The 25,508-nt window shown below is 46.6% G+C and overlaps 1 protein-coding gene and 1 long non-coding RNA gene across 5 annotated transcripts in view; one reads left to right on the forward strand and one right to left on the reverse strand.

The window, feature by feature from the left end:
• Positions 1-25,508, forward strand: part of TNR (tenascin R) — a 425,185-nt gene that overhangs the window by 364,072 nt on the left and 35,605 nt on the right. For both annotated transcript variants that reach the window (XM_082363712.1, XM_082363711.1), the window contains exons 10-18: positions 9,358-9,447; positions 10,545-10,808; positions 11,417-11,686; positions 12,875-12,994; positions 13,907-14,053; positions 16,611-16,730; positions 19,310-19,453; positions 20,124-20,254; positions 21,466-21,598. In XM_082363712.1, coding sequence (XP_082219838.1) covers positions 9,358-9,447; positions 10,545-10,808; positions 11,417-11,686; positions 12,875-12,994; positions 13,907-14,053; positions 16,611-16,730; positions 19,310-19,453; positions 20,124-20,254; positions 21,466-21,598 — 1,419 coding nt within the window. The remainder of the gene's footprint in view (positions 1-9,357; positions 9,448-10,544; positions 10,809-11,416; positions 11,687-12,874; positions 12,995-13,906; positions 14,054-16,610; positions 16,731-19,309; positions 19,454-20,123; positions 20,255-21,465; positions 21,599-25,508) is intronic.
• The window catches only part of LOC309604675, a 426,266-nt gene that overhangs the window by 237,513 nt on the left and 163,245 nt on the right, over positions 1-25,508 (reverse strand). The gene's annotated exons all lie outside the window — the stretch shown is intronic.

Genomic DNA, 25,508 nt, shown 5'->3' on the forward strand with positions numbered 1-25,508 from the left:
ATAGTTGTGTTTTCTCCCTCACTCTCCAACTTGGAGGCTAAAAAGGAGAGTTTTTTCAGCTTCCGAGACTTGGTTTTGTTTTTGGGGGTTTTGTTTGTTTGTTTTTAGTTCCAAACAAGTTATTTGCTTGTATATATAAAACAAGACCCTGGACTCAGTGGGAAGGGCATTCCAGGCTCATCTGAAGCAATTCCTCCCTGGCCAGAAAGAGTATGAAGGACTAGAAACTTCAGCTGTCCCCACACTCCTTATCCCCAGTCAAAAATAATTGCAACCCTAGCAGAAGGTACCATTCTCTCTTGTCTCAGTTTTATTTGAATGCTCGGTCCTGTGGGACATGTTAAGAGCTGGGACTCTAGACTCTGTATCTAGGCCCAGTTACTCACTGTGTGATTTGGAGCCATTGACTCGACCTTTCTAAGCCTCTGTTTCATCATTGGTAAAAGGGGAATAATGCCACTTACCTCATAGTGTTTGATGGGGCTTTAATGAGATCATGTACTGAAGGAGTTTAAGACCATTCTTCTAACATAGCAAAGTACTCAATACATGGATGATGGTGATGATGATGGGGGGGCAGGGAGGAGGGGGAAGAGGAGGAGGGGGAAGAGGAGGAGGGGGAGGAGGAGGAGGAGGAGGCGGAGAGGAGGAGGAGGAGGAGGAGGGGGAGAGGAGGAGGAATAAGGAGGCAGAGGAGGAGGTCTGTGAGCTAACGGATGGTTTGGGACGACCCCGTGTAATAAGTGTGGCACAGAGCGGAGACCCTGCTTCTCAAAGTGGGGTGTGAGGACCAGCAGCAAGGGCATCACCCCAGGAGATGTCAGAGCCCTCTCCCCCCTAGATCTGTGAAATCAGAGCCTGCATTTTACAAGCCCCTCGGGGGATTTGTGTGCACATTAATGGTCAAGAAGCACTCACTTAGAGCATGGTTTCTGAAGTCACCCACTCAGGCTTGAGACCAGCTTCACTGATGTGCATCTTTGGGCAAATTTCTTCAATTTCTGTGCTTCCGCTTCCTGGTCTGAAGGACATCATGTCTACCTCATAGGTTGTTGGGAGGATTCAATGAACTCATATATATTTATATATCTGAGCACTGGTACATAGAAAACCTTCAATAGCCATTTGACCTTTTATTGTTTTTAATCCCTACAAAACTCAGCCTGGATCTCTGGCAACCTGGCCTCTCCCAGGCAGAAGTTCACATACCCTTTATTCTCACAGCCAGCTGACTCCAAGTCCTTCAAGTCCTACGGCATCTGTACTGGATACTCCTTGCAGAAGCCCTTGTCTCTGCAGCCACCACTTACCCCTTCGCTGTGGAATGCAAGCCCTTCCTGACTCTGGGGCTCAGAGTCACACGGCGGGCTCACAGCACCCCCCTGCATCCTCCATCATATACCTCCCCCTTTGCAACACAGAGACCAGGCTGGGGCACAGAATACCAAACATTTCTTTTCCATTATTCTCTCTAGGCAATGCCCAGCAAATTCCCTCTGGAGTGTGAATCTGTTTCTCAACAACAGACTCGGTGTCTGCAATGATTTTTTTTCTCTGCTCTGGTGGCTTCTGCGTCCTTAACGATAAGTCTTTTTTTTAGGCTCAGCCTCTCAGCCTGGACCACGTCTGCTTGGCCTGTGAACCATATCTGGAGTCCCAAAGGGGTCCCCGAGTGTTATGTACCTTACAGGCTCACCAAGGTCCCTCTGGGTTAGAACCAGAAGCATGTACCAGGGTCTGGCACCATCACTGTTTTCTGAGTAGCAGTGAAAAACCATAAACCATACAGAAAACCCCTAGTGGAGGGAGAGAGGGAGGAAGGGAGGAAGGGAGGAAGGGAGGAAGGGAGGAAGGGAGGGAGGAGGAAAGGAAGGAAATTTTCATTCTTTGACTGGAATTTGATTAAAAAAACGCAAACAAAAACCCAAAACCCTGCCTGTGACCAATGCAAATTATAAACACTGCTCTGGTCTCTGTCTGAGGGGGCTCCACTAAGCTGTCATCAGAAAAGCCTGTGGCTTCGGTGTTCTGCGAACAGCGGAAAGGGGTTCGTCTTCTGTCATCTACAGTCTCTTGCCTGGTCCTCCCTCAGGAGCAGGGGCCCACACTTGAGGACCCCTGTGGTCAGGAGAAGGGCAAAAGGAACTGGCCCGTATGGCCACGTGAGCATTGGGCTCTAACCCCGCTCCGGGGCCCGGTCATCACATCCCTCACCCACTCGATGGGGCGCCCCCTCCACACCTCTTGATGATGCTTCCCAACCAGCTGCCTCTCTGCACTGCGACTCCCCGGATCTCCAGTCAACAAGGTGCTAATCAGAAAAATCATCAACAGGGCTCAGGAAGCCCAGAGGCTTGAAGATTCCTACAGACTTCATGGTGCAACATTGGATCGCGAGAAAACACAGACCTGCAGCCAGCCACACACGACACCCCCACACACACACTCACACACACACACACTTGCACAAGGCTGACGTGTGCAAGCACGCCCCAGTCAGGCCCTGTGAATTGCCGCCTTCCAGGCCTCTGGTTGCTGGGGACAGGAAACCAAGGCCTCTACCAAATCCCTCATTGTCTCCTTGGGGCTCAAATGGAGATCTCGTGGTGAGAAGGTGGGCTCCGCGAGGTGCTTGTCCACAGGAAGATTTTCCATGAAGAAATCCGAGACCCCCAGAGGAGTCCAGCTGGCAAATCAGCGCCGACTGAGGCACTTGACGTTCACTTCACCCTGTCTGCACTCCCTGACGTGCCAGGGCACAAGCCCCAGACCGAGTGCCAGAACTTCAATGCCCTGCAGGCTCCTCTAAGGAGGAGGAGTCGGGCAGTGGGCCCGGGGCCTGGGCCAGATGGTGCTCATCCTGCTTTGGGCGAAGTCACAGTGACCCCAAGTGGTCACTTTGGTAAGGCACCCTCTGAGCACAGCGCCACCTTCCAGGGGCTGCAGAGACCCAAGCAGAAGAGAGGAGATAAAGGGCAGAGGCTTCCACAACGTCCTCCTCCTCACAGCTGGCATGTAAGGGCATCTGTCCCCTTATTTGCATTAAAGGGCTGGTGCAAGGGAACCAAGAGTAAAGCCAGGTGGGAATTTTTCCGTTTCTGCTTTGACTTCTTCAGCAGCAAATGCTTGTTTACAGTAAAGACCCAGACATGGGATGTTCCTGTAGGACAGGGAGTGAAGACCCACGTTCCTTATTAATCCCACTGGCAACAAGAAAGTTGCATCTGAGAACAGTCCTTGGTGTTACGATTTTCTTTTTAAATATAAGTTTGTAGGACCAGTCCCTTCCTTAAAGTCAGCAGAGAGTCTTCTCTTGATGCTTGAACATCATCCACACCCAAATGGATGTCCTCCAAAGCCTGACTCATTCGGGGAACCCTGGAGAAGCATCTGCCATTCCCCAAGAATATCAGAATGGGGAGCCTGGGAGCTTAGATCTCAGTACACTGAAAAGTAGATTGTTGCCTATCTGGTATGATTTCAGGGGTTCCCAGAAGATCCTCTGTCTCCAAATACCTCCCCATCTATGAAACCTCTGGCACCCAAATTCCCTGCTGGAAATTTCCCTATGAGGGGCCCTACATTAGGTCCCTGGTTTTCATAAGTTCTTTTACCAGATATACCTTTGCATATGTTATTCCCTCAGCCTGCCCTTTCCCCAACCAAATGTCCCCTGATCCTTCAAAATCCAGCTGAGATATTCTCTCATAGAAGTCTTCCCAACACCACCATTGCCCCCGCCATGCTGCTTCTGTGCATCATATATTTTTTTCACTATACTACATACTGAATTAAAATATTAAAAAAATCAAATCCCTTGACCCAAAGACCTAAGAGTCTACTGAGGAGACCAGCAAGAAAACTAACAATAACAACATAATAGCATGATTGTGATAAAAACTGAGAGACTGACCGCAAGCTCCTTGGGGACAGGGTCATCAGTTTGCCCCTCCCTTTGAAGGCAGATGTCCTTCAAATGCACTAGAGCAGCGGTCCCCAACCTTGTTGGCACCAGGGACCAGTTTCGTGGAAGGCAATTTTTCCAAGGATGGGGCAGGGCCAGGGGTTGGCGATGGTTCAGGATGTAATGCGAGCACGGGGAGCCGCAGATGAAGCTTCGCTGGCTCGCCCGCCGCTCACCTCCTGCTATGGGGCCCGGTTCCTAAGAGGCCGTGGACCAGTAGGGGTCTGCAGCCCAGGGGTTGGGGACCCCTGCACTAGAGACAACCAAATCCCCAACCCCAGTTTTGTGGACTTGAACTTCACAGATATTCTGGAGATGAGTCCAGGGATTCAGAGACGGAAAGGGTCCATATAGTTCTGCATGGCCATCTGAACCTAATCAAGCCCGCAGACCCCAGGTGTCTTATTCGTGTTTCTGCCAGCAAGACAGAGCAATCTCAGTTTCCTGGGCCTCCTTCTCCCACTGTTTTCCTGCTAGCAGCAGGAAGCATGAAGAATAGGTTTCCTAACAGAGGGAAGTGAGTCATCCTGTCTTCATCACCCACCCACAGTCCTTGCAGTGTAGGTGAGAATCTGCTAGTTCCTCTTGCTCTCTAGCTCTAATTAATCTGTTCCTGCTCACTATGTCCCATCCTGCCGATTAGAAAATTCCATGTCTCCGTCGTCCCTCAGCTTTTCCTAATCTTGGCTAGCTTTCAAGGTTCAAGTCCCTTCTCTAGAAAGCCTTCTCTGGCTACTCCAGCCCATGCTGATCTCATCCCCACTCTGAACTGGTTTTCTTAGTTAGCAGCCCATGGTGTAGTGCCAAATCACCTTCAAATTCCAAGGTGCTTACTCCACTCCCCTCTCCTAGCCTGTAAGACTCCTAGGGACAGGGACCATGCTATGATGTGTCACAAAGAACAATGAACCTGGGTTCTAAACCCAGTTTTATTGTATATTATCTCTGTGACCTTGATCAAGAAATGGACTTCTCTGATCCTCTGTTTACCCATGAGTAATGCCCTCCTGGCAGAGCTGCAGGGGAAAACGAGGTAACAGGTATGAATCGCTAAGAAACTATAGTTAATAATAGACCTCCTGGCCACCAGACACTTAAAATTCTCTTTTGATTTTTATCCCTCCTTTCTTCCCTCTCTTTTTTCTTCATTATTCTTCTAGATTACTGCATGCAGCTCATTGCTTGGCATATTATGGGTGTTCAGTAAGTAATTAATTTCCTTCTTCAGTACAGATTTCTTTTTATCTCATTAAGGACAAGGGTGATTCCATTCAGCTCACCCTGGTATCCCCAGTATACAACCCTGTTCCTGGCACAAAGGACGCCCTCAGTAATGTTTGTTGAGTCAATGAACTGTGTGTTTTGGGAATTCAAAGAAGAATGGTTATGCAGTGAAAGAGTTGAGGAAAGTATCACCCTCTAAGCTGAACAAAGGAAGTTCTATAAGGGATGCAGAGTGGTGGTTTCCTATGAGATGAATTTTCTGAGCTATTGTTAAGAAAGGGAACAGAGCCATTCATATGCTACTACTTGCAGGAGCTGGATGGAAAGATAAAGAGAGCATTGGTAGAGAGCAAGGGGTCTTTAAAAAGAGAGAAATCCCTAGGAGTCCTCCAAGTGCTGATATATAAGTGTACTGGGTATGCCTCAGATACGCATTTTCTTTTCCAGCAGAGGTGTACTTTACCTGCTGGCAAAGAGCAACAATTCACTTGTAGCACAGGAAGAAAGCTGCTGAAAATCAAAGGAAGCGGGAGGCAGGAACCTATAAGCAAGTCTCACTTCCAAATCACCTAGACAGAAAGCCTGGGAAGAGAGTACTTTAAATTCTGCTCTGCACTTTTCTGGGAGAAGATGATTCCGTTGTAAATTATTGAACATTTCATTTAAGCTTCATAAATAAGAAACTCGGATGAAAACGTTACATGGTAGATCCGTTTGGCAACATGTAATTTCTGTCTTCCTCCCTCGATCTGTCACCCTTCATCTACGTCAGAGAATTTCTACTTCATTATAGGCAATTGAAGGTCTCAATCAGTTGTCTGAGAAAAGCAGTTTATGTCCCAAAGGTAATCTAATTTCTCCAACCAAGGATGTAGCTGGGACTCGCCGAACATACTGACGTAGATAAATGTGTGCTTTGAATGGATCTGGGGCGTTGCAATCACCCAACTCATTCTAGTGACAGGTACTCGGCCCAGCCAGGGGCCAGCTCCTCGCTGACCCCAGGACTCCCTAAATCACTGGTTTCATCAGAGCCAACAGGCTAAGCTTCAGCAAACTGACAAGAGGTGTGCGGAGGACGAACCTGTACCTTCCTGGGGCTCACCAAAAAACAACTCAAAATCCTGGAATAGTTCTCTGAGCAAGGTAATAATACTATGGGCTACTATCACAATGGGCCAGGCACTGTTCTTCACACATGTTGGTTCATTTAATCCTCACAATGACCCTCTGAGATAGATACTATTATTCTTCCCATTCTACAGAAACTGAAGCTCAAATATGTGAAGTAATCAGTTACACGTGTAGAAAGTGGCAGAGCCTGAATATTAATGTAAGTACGGCAGGCCTCAAAGTCAAAGTTTACTTCCACCAGTGTTGACACTTTAGAGAAAGAAAGAACTAAAGGTTAGGAAATGAATGGAGCTGGTTTGAGAAGGGAAAAAGAGGGCTGATTCTAACACATGCCGTCCAGAGACCCTGGTCAGTAAGGCCTGGTAGGTTCTGCCATACTGGAGCACGAGGGATTCACTGCACAGGCTGTACTGAAAACCACAAAGAGGAGGGAGTGCAGAACTCTCTGGGTCCCAGGCAGCATTCACCTTCCTTAATCCAAGCCGCTGTTAAGGAAAGGTTGCTCAATGCATTTCCTGTCAAAATCGTACCTATTACCTCAGGGCTCCTGGGGAAGTCACAGCTGCTCCCGGGGCGGGGGATGAAATGAAGGGAAGGGTAAGCCATTCAGTCCTAAAAGCCCTGAACCCTGAGGCCAGAAGCCTAAGGATCATCTCCAGCTGGTCACAGACTTACTCTCTGCCGTAGTTTCTTTTCATAAAGAAATAACTACTGATTTGAATAGTGTCCCCCCCCCACCAACCCCCCCCCCCAAAATATCCATTTCCACCTGGAACCTGTGAATGTGACCTTATTCGGAAAGAGGATCTTTACAGATGAAATCAAGTTAAGATGAGGGTGGGACCTCAATACAATGTGACCAGTGTCTTCAAAAGATTAGGAGAAGACACAGACACACAGGGAGAATGCCATGTGTTATGGACTAAATGTTTGTGTCCCTCCCCGCAAATTCGTATATTGTAATCCTCATTCCCAATGTGAAATGGGGGCCTATGGGAGGTGACTAGCTCATGAGGGTGGAGCCCTCATAAATGGGACTAGTGACCTTATAAAAGAGACCTCAGAGAGTTTTCTTGCTCTTTCGCTGTATGAGAACACAGTGAGAAGATGGTCTATGAACCAGGAAGCTGGGGCTCAACAGACATCAAATCTGCTGGTGCCTTGATCTTGAACTTCTCAGCCTCCGGAACTGTGGGAAACAAATATTTATTGTTTAAGTTGCCTGGCCTATAGCAGCCCAAACAGACTAAGACACCACGTACCAACAGAGGAGAGGCAGAGACTGGAGTGACGCAGCTGTAAGCTAAGAAATACCAAGGATTGCCAGCAACTACCAGGAGCTAGGAAGAAGCAAGGAAAGATTCCCCCCATAAAGTCTTTGGAAGGAGCATGGGCTTACCAACACCTTGATTTTGGCCCTCTAGACTCCAGAACTGTGACAGAATACATTTCTGTTGTTTTAAGCCACGTAGCTTGTCGTCCTTTGTCATGGCAGCCACAGGAAATTAATGCAGATGGTGAAAAGACTCCCCAACCCACTTTCCTCACAAGGTTGTGAGGAAAACGACAGTCAAAACACAGTCAGGTATTTTGAAAAGAACAAATGTTATATAAATGCAGAACAGCAAGATCATCGGCCTTGGTTCTGTCGAGCCCACAAAGGGCCCCAAAAAGAGCCTCCCAGAGGGACTCAGGCGGACAATGAGGGGCCGTACAGGTGATAATCTGATCTTGTTGCATATTCCTGCAGCTCCAGTCCTAATAAATGAGGGTGAGTTTGATGCGGGTTTGGTACAAGAATAAAGGCCCCCAAAGATGCCCACATTGTACTCCCTGGAACGTGTGACTATGTCATCTTATGTGGCAAAAAGGAAAGTACAGATGTAATTAGGTTAAGGATCTTAAGACGGGGAGAACAGCCTGTCCTATCCAGGTGGGGCCAATGTAATCACCAGGGTCCTTATAAGATGGAGGAGAAGATGGGACCATGGAAGCAGAGCTCAGAGAGAAAAACAGATTTGAAAATGTTATACCGCTGACTTTGAAGATGGGTTATGGGGACACAAGCCAAGGGATGCAGGCAACCTCTAGAAGCTACAAAAGGCAAAGAAACAAATTCTTTCCTAGAGCCTCCAGAAGGAACACAGCTCTGCTGAACCATTTCAGACTTCAGACCTCCTGAACTATAAAATAATAGATGTGTGTTGTTTTGAGCCACTGGGTTGTGGTAATTTGTTGCAACAGAAATAGGAAATTAATATACCAGTCAAACCAGTTAATCTGAAAATGAATGTGGGAGAGGGTAGGGAGACACCCCAAATAATTCTAGATCCTTTATATTGAACCCTAAAGAATTTCCCCCTGTAGTTGGACAGTTTTTTTCATTTTCTCCAGCTTCCTCGGGTCCCCCAGAAGTCATCCTAACATTGAATCTACAGCTTTGAGTGCCCTTGGTAGGGAGCCCACAGCAACAGGGCTTCTGCATGCCCTAACATTAAAGGCCTGACAGCCCTGTGCTCAGCGAGACAGTCCATCCACAGGTGCTCCCCAGAAAGGATGCAAACGTCCCCACATGGCCTCAGTCCCTGTCTATAAAAGGTACAGCTTGGTCTTCACCCACAATGTTCAAGAAATGCTTTAAAGGCTTAGGTCCACACAATCCTTTTCGATTACGCACTCCCCCGATTCACAATGTAAGCAAGAAATCCCTTCACCAGTTGTAGCCAACCTGAGACTCTAAGTACCTCAGGGAGACCTTCCACAGCAGAGCACAGTTCTGAAGGTCACTGACAAGGGCAGCTTCACTGCCCTCCCGAGGAGACCAGCAGCAAGAAGGAAGCTCTGCACTGATCAGTTCGTCCTGTTGACTTGGTATGGATTTTCTAAGTGGTGAAATTGGGATTTCCTAATAGGTAAAAATAGGAGTGGATTCGGGAAGATCTGAACAAGAACCTAAGGTCATTTGCTTCCCGCCGTCCAGCCTTCCCCACCCCTGACACACACGGAATAATGTTTGTTTCTGCATCTACCAACAGATCTAGTGCCTGGCACTGAGTATGGAATTGGAATATCCGCCATCATGAACTCACAGCAAAGCGTACCAGCCACCATGAATGCCAGGACTGGTGAGTAGGAAGATTGCTGTGGAAGGAGACCAGGACAGTCTGCAAGCCTGAGGGGCCACGGAAGCTTAGCCCAGCAAGGACTGGTCAGAAGGCAATGCCCCGTAGTGAACAGGTCCCTGGGTGACGATTATCAGCCAAAGAACACCATCTACCGGCAGCTTTTTGATTCCCTGTGCCTACCCTCTGACATCTGACATGCAGGATGGACTCCCACCCTCTCCCCACAGATCTGCGTGTGGTTCCCCACAGTCTGAAGGGCTGCCCACAGCTGTGGAGAGCAGAGGTGGAAATGCCCGAATAAGTGGGTGTTGTAGCAAGTCATATTCCCTTCTAGATCACCCCACAGCAGGCAGAATGTGGTACTCCTCACCATGTAGGACAGAAGCCCTCAGAAAAGCCACAGGCTGAAGGTCTAGACATGGAAACCACCCATTCAATCTAAGGGCAATGGAGAAGTCCACTGAGACCCTTGCTATTCTGGATCCAGCAGTTTTGCTTCCAAATCCCAGGCAAATTCCAAAGTCACTTCAGTAACTTAAGTACAAGCAGCCTGGGCTGGGCTGGGGATTTTGAACCAATCCCTGTCCCAGGGTTGTCCAGCATAGACCACCTCTCTAGAGAACCACATGGACATGGGTCCCCAGGAGTCCTCAGATCTTGTTGCCTGCACACCCATGGCCAGATCAGTCAAAATGGCACCAGGAACAGAGGTAGCTACGGTTTCCAGGAATGGCATATCCATACTTGATGGTGGTACCTGTTTTGCCATGGTTGGCTTACTGAGAAAGGCTAGGAGAAAATGATTACGGAGAGCTTAAAAGTCAGCAGCCAGCTTTGTCCCAGAGGTGGGTGTATTCCAGTGGTGTCGGAGTTACTAATGCCTTCCTGCAGATTGTTCATCTATATGCCAAGCTCCTGGCCATCTTTCAAAGAAATGGTACTTAACAAAGTGTGAGATAAGTGTCAGCAATGACAAGCCAATTTTCGTGGTCAGCAGACCCGCTGATAGCTTAGAAATCCACAGGGGGTCCAATTCCAATAAATACTGGCCCTCGTGTGGAACTTATGTAAAATAGGCCACTTATGTTGATCCACAGAACTTGACAGTCCTCGAGACCTCATGGTGACAGCCTCCTCAGAAACCTCCATCTCCCTCATCTGGACCAAGGCCAGTGGCCCCATTGACCACTACCGAATTACATTCACCCCATCCTCTGGGATCGCCTCCGAAATCACTGTGCCCAAGGACAGGACCTCGTACACACTGACAGATCTAGAGCCCGGCGCAGAGTACATCATTTCAATCACAGCTGAGAGGGGTCGGCAGCAGAGCTTGGAGTCCACGGTGGATGCCTTCACAGGTACCAGGACAGCAGAAATCTCGGCTGGGTTCAGGGATCAACGGATCTTAGTGTGAGAAGGTCATCTAGGCAACCCACTCTTCCAGTGCCCCATATCCTTTAGAGAAAGGAAGAATGTAGGTGGAGAAAGAGATAGAGGAGAAACTAATAAATACCTCAAGAGGGAATGGTTGGAGGTAAAGGGGGTGACGAACAAGGCTACCTGCACGCCTGAAATTTTGTATCTGGTTTCCTATAGGCTGCACATAGTGGTTGATTCTGTTCATAATTCCCTGCCTGCACGAAATCAGTGGGCATTCTGAGGATCCATGGGATCATGTTAAATTCCTTCCAGGATAGAGGTTTTAAATCCTAGATCAGTATTATGAATAACTCAGAGGTAATGCTGGTTTAATACTGCTGAGGGCATTCATTTTTCAGTGTATGGCTTGGAGAAAGGAGAGTAGACAGGACAGGAGAGTGAGGATGTGGAAGCTCTGGGTCAACAGGTGAAGGTGTAGTCCTTATCTGCGAGGAAAGGAGATCTCTTCAGTCAGATGCCTCTTCTATCCCAGTGGCCCCACCACCTCATGTGGATTTCAGAACCATCCATGTCCTCTGCTTTGCAGGCTTCCGCCCCATCTCCCATTTGCACTTTTCTCACGTGACCTCCTCCAGTGTGAACATCACCTGGAGTGACCCATCCCCTCCAGCAGACAGACTCATTCTGAACTACAGCCCCCGGGATGAAGAGGAAGAGACGATGGAGGTCTCTCTGGATGCCACCAAGAGGCATGCTGTCCTGATGGGCCTGCAGCCAGCCACCGAGTACATCGTGAACTTGGTGGCAGTCCATGGCACAGTGACCTCTGAGCCCATCATGGGCTCCATCACCACAGGTGAGGCTGGAGGACTTGACAGCAGGTGGTCAGGGGGGTTCCCACAGTAGCCTTCAACAAATCAATGAAATTTACAAGGAGAAACACCCAAGGAGTAGGGGACCACCTCATTTATCAAGAGAGGGTCTATGAGTTGTTCTGAAACAGCCACCTCTTCCAGGACCGCACAAAATGTATAAGATGGGAAACTTCCATTTAGAAGGTAGGATGGACTCAATGTCTTGAGGAGGCCAGGCCTTTAACGCATTGGTCCAGAGGTCTTCCCACTACCAACTTAGGAGAAAACCCTGGAGAGAGCTAGTCTCCAAGAGGAAACCCTTCTACAGTGAGGAGACATCTGTTCCTATTCTGGAGTGCCATCTCTTGACTGCTCAGTAAGTTCACTGATGTGAATGATGCTTCCTCAGGATCATATGGGACTAGCATGCAACCATACAGGGACCTCATACTCTGAGAATGGGGTGATCTGCATGTTGTTTGGAAAACACAGGTACTCTCAGATGAATTGGATCACTTGTATCTCATCCTTCTCATATATAATCACAAATATGAGTGTGCACGTGGGTGAGGACATGTGTGTTTGGGTGGTTTCTTACATACTTACAAGAATTCATAAACTGAACAAGTGGATTAAACACTCAGCTGGTTTTGACCCTGCAGTCTTCCAGTAGTCAAAAAAACAAAGTATATAGTATAAATAAAATACAGTTTAGGGAAGTGGATTTGTTCTGGACTTGTGCTCTGAAATCCCTCTACAGTCAATAGCAATTTTTCCACATTGAACAAAAGGTGGGTGCTTAACAGAGATAGAGAGAGAGTTGGGTTTGTCCAAGAGAAGCTGCCCCAGAGAGAATGACCGTTACTCCCAGTTCAAAATAAAACATACAAACTTAAAGGAAATTTCCCAATTGCCCTACAGATAGGTAATAGTTGCTGCACAGGCACAGACCTTGACAGCTTGACTTCATGTTGTTAAAATATTCTCCAGGAGCATGACACTGGCCATTCCTATGAGGTTTCAAGTGAGACTTCAGCCTGATCATGGTTTTAAGGTTGCCCTAGTATAAAGTAAGGTCTTGTCTGCCTCTGGGACACCATTAGCTCTTGGTCCACATAAAACCAAAAATAGGAATTGTTTTTCACACTGTGCTTCCTGTCTTTTTCCCATAACCACCTGGGTCCTTGTAGGAATTGATCCCCCCAAAGACATCACAATCAGCAATGTGACCAAGGACTCAGTTATGGTCTCCTGGAGCCCTCCTGTTGCATCTTTTGATTACTACCGAGTATCATATCGGCCAACACAAGGTAATAAAGTTTCTTGGTTTCTCAAAGATGAATGGGATTTGGAGCTGGATGAAGATTGTTATGGGAGAACTAGCGTATCCCAGGGGATATCACCCTCCTGCCTGCAATTTCCTTCCTCTCTGCAGCATGCTGCATCAGAATGAGAGTGGGTTGATGAGGAGCAGCCAAGGAATCCAGAACTCACCAACTCCTCTGACAAAAGGCTTGATTACATTCACTCAAAAAGCAGGCCCTTCACCAGTAGAGTGAACCATGGTAATCGGTCACCATTATCCAGACAGTGTAGTGAGAAACAAAGAACTCTAAAAGGATCTACCAAGAGCCAGGGTCACATGCACTTTTCTGAGAGAATTAAAGTCCAAGGCTAAACACCCCAGGGGATGCCTAAAGACACCACAGAGCCAGATGGAGCCTTGGAGGGAACCACAGTGACGGTGGTCCTATTACAGCCACTCCAGCCAAGTTATGAGTCAGAAGAAGTTGGCCCAGACCTCACCTGCATCCTAACAGTTCTTGCTGGTGCATGTGGAATTGTTAATGAAGTAGAGGGTACAATCACTTCCAGTGAGGGGGTGGGATAATTTTCCAGACTACCCTGTCTCTGGGCTGCATGGACCACTCTTTTCCGCCATTCCCTCTATACTGCTTTAAGACTAGTTTGTTAGAAAACCACCTAATAAATAGTTTTTTTTTCCTTTGCTCCTGGGATCCTATATAATGAGGGGGTGGGATCAGCATGCAAGGTCTCTTCAAGTTCCAACATTCCCAGCCTCCCCGTCCCCCAACTGGGTGCTGAGCCTTGCACCCATATTGGCTTCATGAAAAAAGGAGTGCCACCAGGAGCTCCTGTATTATGAGCTGTGTATATACAGGATCCACTGAACTTGACCTGTGGCTTCTGTTCTTCCTTAGTGGGACGACTGGACAGCTCAGTGGTGCCCAACACAGTGACAGAATTCACCATCACCAAGCTGTACCCAGCTACCGAATATGAAATCAGCCTCAACAGCGTGCGGGGCAGGGAAGAGAGCGAGCGGATCTGCACTCTTGTGCACACAGGTGGGCATGTCTCCCTATCATGGGCCAAGTCGGGACCCTGGCTGAGGACCTGTGACCAACAAAAGAGGGAAAGAGTGAAGTCCTGGCTAATGCAGAGGACACTGATCCTGGGATCCCAGGCTCCTCTCCTGGGTGCTCCTCTGACTCACATTGTTATGCAAAGCAATTTGCAATGTTCTCCCCTTTGACCTCCTCTGTAACACTAGGAGTTTAGAGAGGCACCTTCTAAGAGTCTTACTGGTTTAGGTCAGACATTTTCATGGAACTTCCAGTATGAAAAGTAACCTTCCAAAGACTCATGACAGAAGTGAATTCCAGAACAGACATCTGATTCATCCTGTCTAATTGTTAAAAAGACTCAGACAAGGAAACTTTACCTTAGAGAAAAAACAAAAGGGGGCTGTTATTCCAGTAATGACCCTTGGGGTCATAAAACTCGTCATCCTATGTGACCAGAAACCACCAAGTAGCTGCATCTGTTCTTGCTTTATGCTCCAGGGAGGAGGAAGGAGGTGCTTTTCTCTGGAAAAATGATGGGCCTGAGGACAGGGCTCTGGCAGCAGCTCCCCTGCTCTCCTTCTCTGACCCCTCAGCCAGCCCATCATGCAGAACTAGGAAAGATTTGCCGTAGAAGACACAAGAGGGAAGAGCCAAAGTTTCCTGTTGCAACCCCAGACCTAACTCTCCATGAGGCTATCGTTCCTGTAGCACACAGGAAAACATCCAGCTTGCCTCATGAGGAGAACGCCTGGATTTCCTGAGGCTGCTTACTTCCCTCAGAGAATCGTATTTTTTGAACGAGGGCAGCTTGGAATTCCTCACTGCTTTTGTAGATAAACTCACTAACCCAGAAAGAACATCCCTATGGCCATGGCCAAAGAAACATTCCTTCAGAAAATCAAAAAATTATTCATCTAAAGACATCACAGGATGTTCTAATCTTCCCTAATCTCCTTCCATGCCTATGACTACAGATAACGCAGCCATGTTTTTGGTTCAATCTTACCCTTTCTATCAAGTTATCTATGACCATTAAAGTATCAACAGATATTGACCTGAAGTGATGTCCAATGAGTAAAAAGAAGCTCCCCCCCACCCCCATACTTTCCTCAAAGTCTGAGAAATCATGTTAAAGAAATTAGGGTTCTTCTCAGTGAGGACAATAAAATGGACTTCAAGAGCCTCCTACCCCGGAAGTAAAGGAGAACAACAATTCAGGTCAAAAACTCATTCCTTGGGTTCTTGGTCATAAGCAAGTCTCTCTAAAGCAGGTATTCAGTAGTGCACCAACCCAAACTGCCCTCCTTCAAGTTCAGGCAGAGCTATTTTGGCAACTCCCAATAACCATATTACTCACAGAGATGTCTTATTTTGTTGTTTTAATATGGTGTCTATGATTTTATAACTTTTGGCAATGAGTACTCCTCGGAGTCTCATGGTCAATCTCAGAAAGGTCAAGCTAATTGTAGTCTCATAAGACTTTTCTTCTTTGTTTCTTTTCAATAAGGTTGCATTCGAAGACCTTGTTCAAGGCACAGATTATGGATACAATTCAGATGTTAAAATTGTAAACATATTTTATGGTTGTTTCTTTGAAATAAAAGACACAGACAAGCGATAAGAACCTTCAGTTAGAGAACAGGACCAGATCAACAGCATATCTTGGTCCCCAAAAGTAAATTACATGACACGTAGGGTGAGTTGATGCCTAAACTACTGTAATAACCTGCATTTCTAAGATAAATCCCAACTTTATGGAAGGGAGGCACAGTAAGGAAACAAATGCATGGAGCATAGGCAAGTGAGAATAAGAACATTGTGCTATGATGAGCAACCTCTGTTCCTCAACGGGCACTCCTGGCTTTAAGCCTGGACGAAGTCCCTTGACTCTCTATGCCACAAAAAGGATCCCCAGGGCTCAGTACAGAGTCAGCCTCGTAAGTAGCAAAGCAAGAATTCAGTAATCAGATCTGACTTTAAAGGCAACCTGAGTCCCATTCTTCATTCCACAAGTATTTACTGAGTAACTTCTAAGCTCCAGGTGCTGGGGTTACTCCCTGACTTCATGGAACTCCCACCACACTTCCTGACGTTCATCAACAGAGATTGTTCCACAAGGCATGCCCCTTGTATTTATCAAAGAACAAAGAGCCTGGGAAGCATATTAGCTCATTAACTAGAAATATAATAGTTTCTATAGCATGTTCTTAGTTTCTCCATCTAGGTTTAAATATCTAAAACACAACATCCATACCTTGGACACCCCCATAACACCTGACAGCGCTCTGCACATAAGAAGTTAATGAATGAATTAAAAAGGAACTTCTGAGGGCAATTAGGGGAGCACGGGGTGCTTCAGAGGAAGGAGGAATGGGAGAAGGGGAGGGGGCTGATGGAATCAGAAGGGGAGAAAGGAAAGAGGTCCTCACTCACTTCATTATTTTGTATAGTGCAGCAGCAGACATGCATCCTGGGTGAAACTATAGGAGACGGTTCTCTGCTCTTCCATCCTGCAGTTCCTCTTACCTTTACCTGATATTTTCCTGTACTGTTTCAGCCATGGACAATCCTGTGGATCTGACTGCTACCAACATCACTCCAACAGAAGCTCTGCTGAAGTGGAAGGCACCAGTGAGTGAAGTGGAGAACTACGTCATTGTTCTCACACACTTTGCAGGTGGGTATCTGCGGTTCTATGCATCAGGGGGGAATGGTGGGGATGGGGGCTGAAGACTAGTATGAAAGTAAAAAAATACCAAAACATTTTATCCATCTGAGAGAAAATTGTAAATTTTCCTGCTTTAATTTCACCATAAAGCCCTCAAGATAGCCCCCAAACTCTGCGAACTGTATCAACTATGAGAATTGAGAAAGCTGAATCTAAAAGGTATAAGAAGGGTATGTAACCAAGAGGAAAACAAAAACAGAAATAGCACTTGGAAGACAAAACTCAGAACTTGCCCCAAAATGCTGCAGGCAAGAAAGCTGACTTTTCTAGGTATTTACAGAGTGAACAAAGCACTAAAGGACCATCCATGGTAACAGGTGACAAAGGATTCAGAACTACTAAGCTCTTCTGTTGCTTTGATCTTCTCTACTCATATCCATCCCAAAAGGTTGAGCCAACGTGAAATCTTGAGTTGCAACGTCTTCTTCACTATACTTGTTCACCTTAACGCTATTTGAAGTTGAACAGAGAAGCCCAAAGCAAAATAGTGTTGAGTAATTCAAGTTCCTAAGCCAAGGAAAATTATTTCCCTGCCTAAATTATACATGTGCTCACAGAATATTGTGGGTTATAGGCAGGAATCCAGAGAACAAAGATACCAGAAGAGAGAAGGCAGGCAGATGTCTTAATTTTCAAAAATGACAGATTAAGTCAATTCTGTAAGCTGAAAAGTAAACTGACTGTCAAAGCTTGGGAAAGTAAAAACCAAAACAGACTATTAAATAAGCTGGAAGGGAATCAGTGATTACTACATACCAGCACAGGTTCACTAAGTATGAGTTTTACCAAAACCACTTTATGTCCTTTTTTTTAACTGGCAAGTCCGAGAGCACATTAGTATCTCAGCAAGGCATTAAAAAGACCCACTTACCACTTAGATGGAAAAATACATGGTGGACCGCATTTGGAGTTACATAGCTGATTGAATGATTGACCCTCCTCAGAGAATGAATATCATTACTATGGATACATCCTAACCTCCCTGTGTGCATGCAAAAGCCACTTCAACCTCTACCAGTCCTCCTTGCACATTATGACCCTGCATTTCTTAATTCTCACCTGCCTTCTCAAACCACCATGCACATGCTCTTTCCTCTACCAGGAAACGCTCTCCCTACTTATCTGCCTAGTAAACCCATCCTTTAAGCCTTAGTTTCAACACTATCTCCATTATTCCCCTAAGGCAGTCAGATACACCTGCTCACAGATACGAAGCACAGAGCTCCATCACAGCCATTAATTTCCATTCATTCAACAACTACTTTTGCTGCCCTCCCATGTGCCATGCACTCTCTAAGGCTATAATGATTCAGAGACCAAACATGAGTTCTTGTCTTTGCAGAACTCACTTCTGGTGATGATGCAGACAAGTAAAGAGTTACAACCCAACGTGGGCAGTGTCATGATTTGGGCAAACACAAAACACCAGTGTGCCACCTCTGATGGGCCACTGTGATTTGGGGTGAAGGTGTTGAGGGGAAGAAAGAAGGCAGATCTTAGATAAAGTTAAAGACAAAGAGAATAGGAGAAGAAGGGGCGTTCCAAGAAAAACAGTACCCTGTATGGAGAGAGAGAGAGTGGGGAGTTTGAGGAACTGCTGTAGTTGATGTGGCTGGGAAGCTGACAGTTGGCAGCATATGCAAAGGAAGATATTAAAGAAATAGAGCCCTTATGTGAGCTCTTCCAAAAGACAAAACTGTGATCAATAGAATCCAAATTCACATATATTTTAATAAACTGAAACAGTGGCCCAAAACTCAGTCAACAAGGCAAAATGCAGTAGAAATGAATGCAAAGCTCTTCCCATGGGTGCAAAAAATCAACTAAAATCAACTACACAAGGTAAGGCTGGGGAGTGGGTTATAAACAAGATCTTTGATGAATAATAATCTCAGCATGTGATAACAATATCCCATGACTGTCTCTAAACCTATGGATTAATATACATAATTGGCACAAATAGAAGCAGAGACTGACCCTGTTTCTTTCATTGTCAGTACAATGAAAACTGACAATGTACTGACATTACAATGTATTGTAATGAAGCAATCTCAATGATCGTTTTCAATTCTCCTCTGAGTTTTGTATTTCAGCAGGGACACTGATAGACTGTTACTCGTTTAGAGAAAGGTAGCCAGGATTGTGACAGTTTTAGAATCATCGCATACATATAATGGGGATTGGGGGCTGAATTTTCTCAGTCTAGAAGAGAGAAGACTTGACTAGGAAGGGTGGGGGGCAGGAAGAGGTCAGGTGGACAAAGGATTTGGTTTATTCTTGTAACTCCAGAGACTCGAGTAGAAGTTATACAAAAGACAATTTGGCCTCCAAATAATTTCTCCATTAAGATGCAAAACAAGATGAGAGGGGAGCTTTGTATGGAATAAAATGCTAAGCTCAATAACCTCTAAAAGATTTTTTCCAAAATTCTCTAATATTGCATCTTTATGAAATGCCTTTGGATATGATAGGTCTTTCCTAAGTTGAAGAGCCTTATTCATTCCTCATCCATAACCATCTGATTTCAGTTGCTGGAGAGACCATCCTTGTTGATGGAGACAGTGAGGAATTCCAGCTTGTTGACCTGCTTCCTAGGACCCACTATACCGTCACTATGTATGCCGCCAGTGGGCCTCTCACCAGTGGCACCATCAGCACCAACTTCTCTACCCGTGAGTACAAGGCCAGCTACATATCTAGTAGCCTGGGAGGCTTTTACTGAGGCTGAAAATGATCAGTTTCCATGTGCTGGACTAAATTATAGTCTCTAGGTTTTGGACAATGCAGCTATGAGCTATTCTTATTTTAGTTAACTGCAGCCCAAATGCCAGTGAAAGTGAGTTGCAGCTCTCTTCCTGGGTCTGGCTGACAGCAGTAGAACCAGGCCAACAGAGGCCAGTACTGAGAATGCATCTGGCCCGGAAAAATCTGATAGATATTAAAGGGCTTAATATTGGGGAGGGAGTTGCTGGGTACGGTCATGGCCAGGAGGACAGTAGACAAAGGTATAGATGTGGGAATGTTATATGTTCAAGAGTGAACTCACAGACATGCAGGTTTAACAAGGTCATGATTTCAGACCTAGAGGGTCAGATCGGAAGATGTCACATCTAGGCCCAGAGGGTCAGGTGAGGGAAGGGGGAATAGCTGCAGGAATGATCATGACATGACGATTATCTTCTGACCCAGGAGTGCCCTTTATGCCCCTGGCCAAGCTAGAACTGGGGTTAGCATGTGAGCAGCCCAGAGACCACATAGATAGACAGACTGATCTACATGCCTGGAATCAAAGAGGAAGGAGATAGAGGGACAGGCACTCCTGGCATTTTCTCCTCTCTGCAGTCCTGGACGCTCCTGCAAATCTGACAGCAAGTGAAGTCACCAGACAAAGTGCCCTGATCTCCTGGCAGCCTCCCAGAGCAGAGACTGAGAATTACATCTTGACCTACAAATCCACTGACGGAAGCCGCAAGGTGAGATTTTTCTGGAAAGGGGAAAGACCGTTGCTGTCAAGCAATCCACAGGGAACAAGCTAGGTTTGCCACTATGGATACCTAGCGTGCTGTGGAGGAAAGAGCCCTCATCTGCAAGCCAGCGATTTGGGTGCTAGTCTTGCCTCCACTATTACTCTCCATACAAGTTGAGGCAACGCACTCAACCTCTCTGAGCCTCAGTTTCTTCTCTAGGTAATGGGGGCATCTACCCTGCAACTTCACTCAGTTGTGGTGATGCGACCAATATGATGACGCACCAGCTTCCAAGCCAATATAAGTACACAGTATTGGAATGGTTTTTCACTAACAGGGCCAAGCAAACATGAGCTGGATACCAAATCGGACAGTCTCATATGCCTCTAGATAAGCATTATAAAGGCTACATCTATATAGCCCACAGTAGAGGTGACAAATTTCGGTTTTAGGTGGTCAGTTGAAACAGTTCACCTAGAGCACTGGTTGTCAAATTTTTGTTAACAGTGTAATCCTTTTTTAAAGTGAAATCAGGGGTTTCCCTGGTGGCACAGTGGTTGAGAATCTGCCTGCCAATGCAGGGGACACGGGTTCGAGCCCTGGTCTGGGAAGATCCCACATGCCGCGGAGCAACTAGGCCCGTGAGCCACAATTGCTGAGCCTGCGCGTCTGGAGCCTGTGCTCCGCAACAAGAGAGGCCGTGATAGTGAGAGGCCCGCGCACCGCGATGAAGAGTGGTCCCCTCTTGCCGCAACTAGAGAAAGCCCTGGCACAGAAACGAAGACCCAACACAGCCATAAATAAATAAATAAATAATTTTAAAAAAAATAAATAAAGTGAAATCATATTCAGAAGCCAAATACACAGAATAGATTTAAGTAGAGCTAGTCTGTTGGATGTGGAAGAAGGAAGCCTAGGTTCCTGCATCCTCAGGGCTCCAGGAGGCCCTGTGCAATCCAAAAATCGCTGGATTCAATAATCCCGGGCCTAAGTTTCTCCCAATGTGCATCCGTGAGATAGGAGCTGGCCTCAGTCTCACATAGGAGCTGTTTTCTCTGCTTATTGGAACGGTTTCCTTCTTACGTAATGTGGGATGGAGAGGATAAAAAAGGTCACTGCAATACTGACGTTGGGGTCTGACCTTCCCTTCCCCACTGCCCTCCATGGTGACCCCTCTGCTCAGCCCCTTGCACCTCCCTCCTCCGCTCATCCCGCAGGAGCTGATTGTGGACGCGGAGGACACGTGGATCCGACTGGAGGGCCTGTCCGAGAGCACAGACTACACGGTGCTCCTGCAGGCGGCCCAGGACACTGAGCGGAGCAGCATCACCTCCACCGCCTTCACCACAGGTGAGAGATCTCCTGCCGCTCTGATGCCTTCTCCTCCCCTGCGTGGCGTCTGGCTCCTCGGCTGCCTCTGCTGAGACTTGGCCAGGGAGGAGCCCATCAGAGAAACTCGACTGCCTCTTCCTGCAGAGGAAAATAATTATTCCCTCCACTCCTGCCTTCCAAGGCCCTGCCAGGAACCTCTCACTACCAAGGCAACCACAGGAACTGGCAGTACAAAGTCCTGGTCCACCTGCACCAACCAAATGCACCAAGTAAGAGAGCAGGCTCCTGTTTAGATTTTCTGCAAGGGTCTTTCCAGCACGGTTTGTCCTTCCCTCCTTCCTTCCTCTGCTGCCTGTAATCAGATTCACCTAGTAAAAGTCACAGGAGGAAAGCCCCAATATTAAAACTGTGGTTCTTCTCCACACACAAAGCACTTTTGCATTTCTATGGTCTCAACTCATACTTATAACAACTGGTGAGAAGGGCCTTATTATCCCCATTTCATCTCAGATGATGAAACTCAGGTGCATGGAGATCAAATAATTTACATGGTAGTAAGTGGCTGGGTCAGAACTTGAACCAAGGTCTTCTCCTTCTAAATCCAGCATTCTTTCTGCCTTCCCTCATTTAAGTATCAGCAGAAGATACTGGAAATCCCCTTAAGGGATAAGGGTGTCCTAATGTGTATAACAGGAAATAAACTAACACCTGACCTTTGAGGGCTATCTGACAGGCACTGCTGTTCTAACTGCATTACGTGTACTATTTAATTCTCATGACAGCCTATGAGGTATGTTCTAGTATCCTTATTTACAGATGAGGAAATTGGGCCACAGAGAGGTGAGGTAACTCACCCAAGGTCCCATATTTCTCAAGTAGGAGAGCTGGGATTGACCCCCAGTTGTTCTGCCTCTGGGGTCTGTGCTGTTAACAACCGTTTCTAACACTTCCAATGGTACCTCTCTACAGTCTGTAATGTGGGACTGCCCAGTCCAGACCTTGAATTCTCTCCCCCTCCCATATTCAGAAGGGGTTGGCTCTACACAGTGTGGGGTAAGTGCAGGCATGTTCCTTATCCCTAGACACACTTCTGCCTGCCATCTTAGAGCATCAGGATAATTGGATTGCTGTCCACACCCCAGAGCCCATCCTCCCATCACCAGAGAGAGGTGACAGAAATTCCCCCATCCCTACCCAGGTGCCTCCCCCACTAGACTTGTTCTGAATAACAAAGCAGGACACTGGACCAAATACATTAAAATGTCGCTAGTGATTCTTTAGGGTGGTGAGATTATGAATGAGTCCCCTTTTTCCTTCTGTTTTATACTTTTCAATATCTTGCAGTGTCGACAACGAGCACATTAATCAGAAAAACAATTTTTAATTAAAAAATAAAAATAAACCTTGGTCACACAACCAAGACATGAATCCAAGAGGGTCCTTGACAAGTGGAATTTGGAGGACACTTGATCTCTTTTATGGGCTGAAGTCAGTTACGCTCACCCTCCATGACCTTTCTAGGGGTATCTTATCTCAGAACCAAGGCGTCACCCTCTTCTTGGTCAAGCTTTTCCCTGCACATTCACAGGTTAATTAAAGAGTCCTCTAGGGTTTCCTTTCCCAAGCCACCACTCTAAGACCCATGGATTGGAGCTTCTTCACTGAATTAAAATTGTCCTTCCCCTAAAAAGAACACAGATGACAGAAACATAAACAGAGCCCCTGATCTGCATATTTATTAGGTCTAAACTAATCATTTCATTCCAAAAATGCATGGGTTTCAAGGCTTGCTCAGTGTAGTATGAGCTTTCAATTCCCATCCTGGTAACGCCACAGCTAGTGGTTGTGAGCAGGAAGACAATATGCCTGAGGTTTCTGCAGTATCTTGCAGCTGTGCCTTGCTCCAGGTCTGCCTGGGCTGTAAAAGTATGCCAGCTTCTGTGCCCACCACTGGCCTCTCTTAGATGAAGCTGCCCCCAGAGGGTATGCAATAGTTGGAATCCCAAATCCAGCTGGGGCCCAGCAAGATCCAATAAACAGAGGGTTGACAATTCATGGAAATCTGGGGAAGAGCCCAGGGTAGTGGCTTTGTTCAGAGGACAGCACAGGGGGACCATCAGGCTGTATTTAGGTATTTCTTCGTTTGTTTGTATGAGACTTCAACTGACACTGGGCGACTGCAGCATGACCAACACCCCTCGGAAAGGAGAACACTGAAGAGCCCACTTGCCTGTACCATCAGTGTAAGTTACTGCCCGAGTTGCTCCAAGCAGTTTGGGGAATCAGAGAAGGACTTGCTACTACAACTACAGTGGTACATGGCAAAGATGGGTCCACGTTTAGAAGTTTTCACAGAGTTTTACTGGAAAGCTCAAATTCAAATCTCAATCACTGATGCATACCAAACCCTGCTGGCTTTGTCTTGGAGATTTATCAGAACCCCTTGAAATGACCAGTTACAGAATGAAAAGTTCAGGGACAGAAGTAATGCATGTGACATCACCTTGCACAAAGCCTGGCACATAGCAGACATAATAAATGGTGGCTGAGTGGAATAGTTAAATCCCAGCTGCAGAGCACAGAAGAGGGGTTTCTGGTTAAAGAAAGCTCTAGGAGGAGAGGATTCTCAGTATCCTTCAAAGGGAAGACACAGGCAAAAAGGTACTGCCTGCAGAGTATGATGCCCAACGTCCCTCTGATTGCAGGCTCTTTCTGCCACCCCACACGCAAATTTCCCTGAATAAATTACACAAAGCCTACAGAGTCATTTGCATGCCAATATTAATGAGTCCTCATTGCCTGTGTCACGCCCTCCCCCTTTTCTACCCCCATCCTCCAATTCCCCCACCAAAAAAGCAAATTTTATTAAAGAAGAAGAGAGTACAAGGGTACCAGCTTCCTAAGTATGGGTGTGGAGATGTTCTCGAGAAGGATTGGGGTTTACTTGATAGGTGGCATGAGCTAGACTCCTTTACAAGGAGTCTGGGAAAAGAGAGGCCTCCGGCACCTGGGCGCCCAGGTGTTTCTCATCCCAGAACTCCCCTGTCTGCCCGTATATCTCCTGAGATGCCCTGAGAGTGGGCTTCCTCTGGGAAGAGTGGTTGGGGCAGCAGCACCTCAGGTCTGATTCTGCTCTTCTCTGAGCACCCCCGACACTCAGCACATCCCAAACCATCCTCTTCCTGCCCCTCCATCAGGACCAGTGCTTATTCCCCTCACACCCCCGCAGCCACGTGGTGCACCCTGCAAGCTCCATCTGCAGGATCCTGTCACTTGCTTAAAAGAGAGAGAGAGAGAGAGAGAGGGAGAGAAAGAGAAAGAAACAAAAACAAAGAGCAGAGTATCTTCACGTACTCGAAAGATTGGAGGCCTGCTGATCTGAACCCCATGAATCACTCCTGCTGGGCAAGAGGGCTGAGGAACACCAGAGCATCCTATGTTACAGCAAACCAGGGCTGATGGATTTAGAGGCTAATTTCATTCTAATAACTGGCATCCTTTCTGACTTCACTGACAGTACCTGAGCTTTCCACTTACCAGCATCTTATTCTTAGGACAGGCTGATCTCAGCTGATCTTTCTAAGCGTTTTCTACATTGTGTCTTAGGGAACAAAAGAGCTTAAAGCTGGACCCCATAGTGGCCTCCATCCATTGACAAGCCCTCATCTTGTCCTGGGTGGGCCAAGTAAAGAGACTCATTTCAAGCAGATGCCTACTTAAGGGTCTAGAAAAAAGTTGAGATGTTAAAAAAAAATAAAATAAAAATAAAACAGAGAGAGAAAAAAGGGAAGAACTGGCTCCCACAAAACCTCAAAAAACTCCTTTGATCAAGATGTCTCCCCTTGTTGCATTCCTGCCATATAACATAAGCCCATTTCATTCTTTCTATCATGTTAATAGCTTCCAGTCCTCTTGTCTCTGGTGTTTG

The sequence above is a fragment of the Balaenoptera borealis genome (genome assembly GCF_965194805.1).
Source record: "Balaenoptera borealis genome assembly, chromosome: 1".
In the NCBI taxonomy this organism is placed as follows: Eukaryota; Metazoa; Chordata; class Mammalia; order Artiodactyla; family Balaenopteridae; genus Balaenoptera; species Balaenoptera borealis.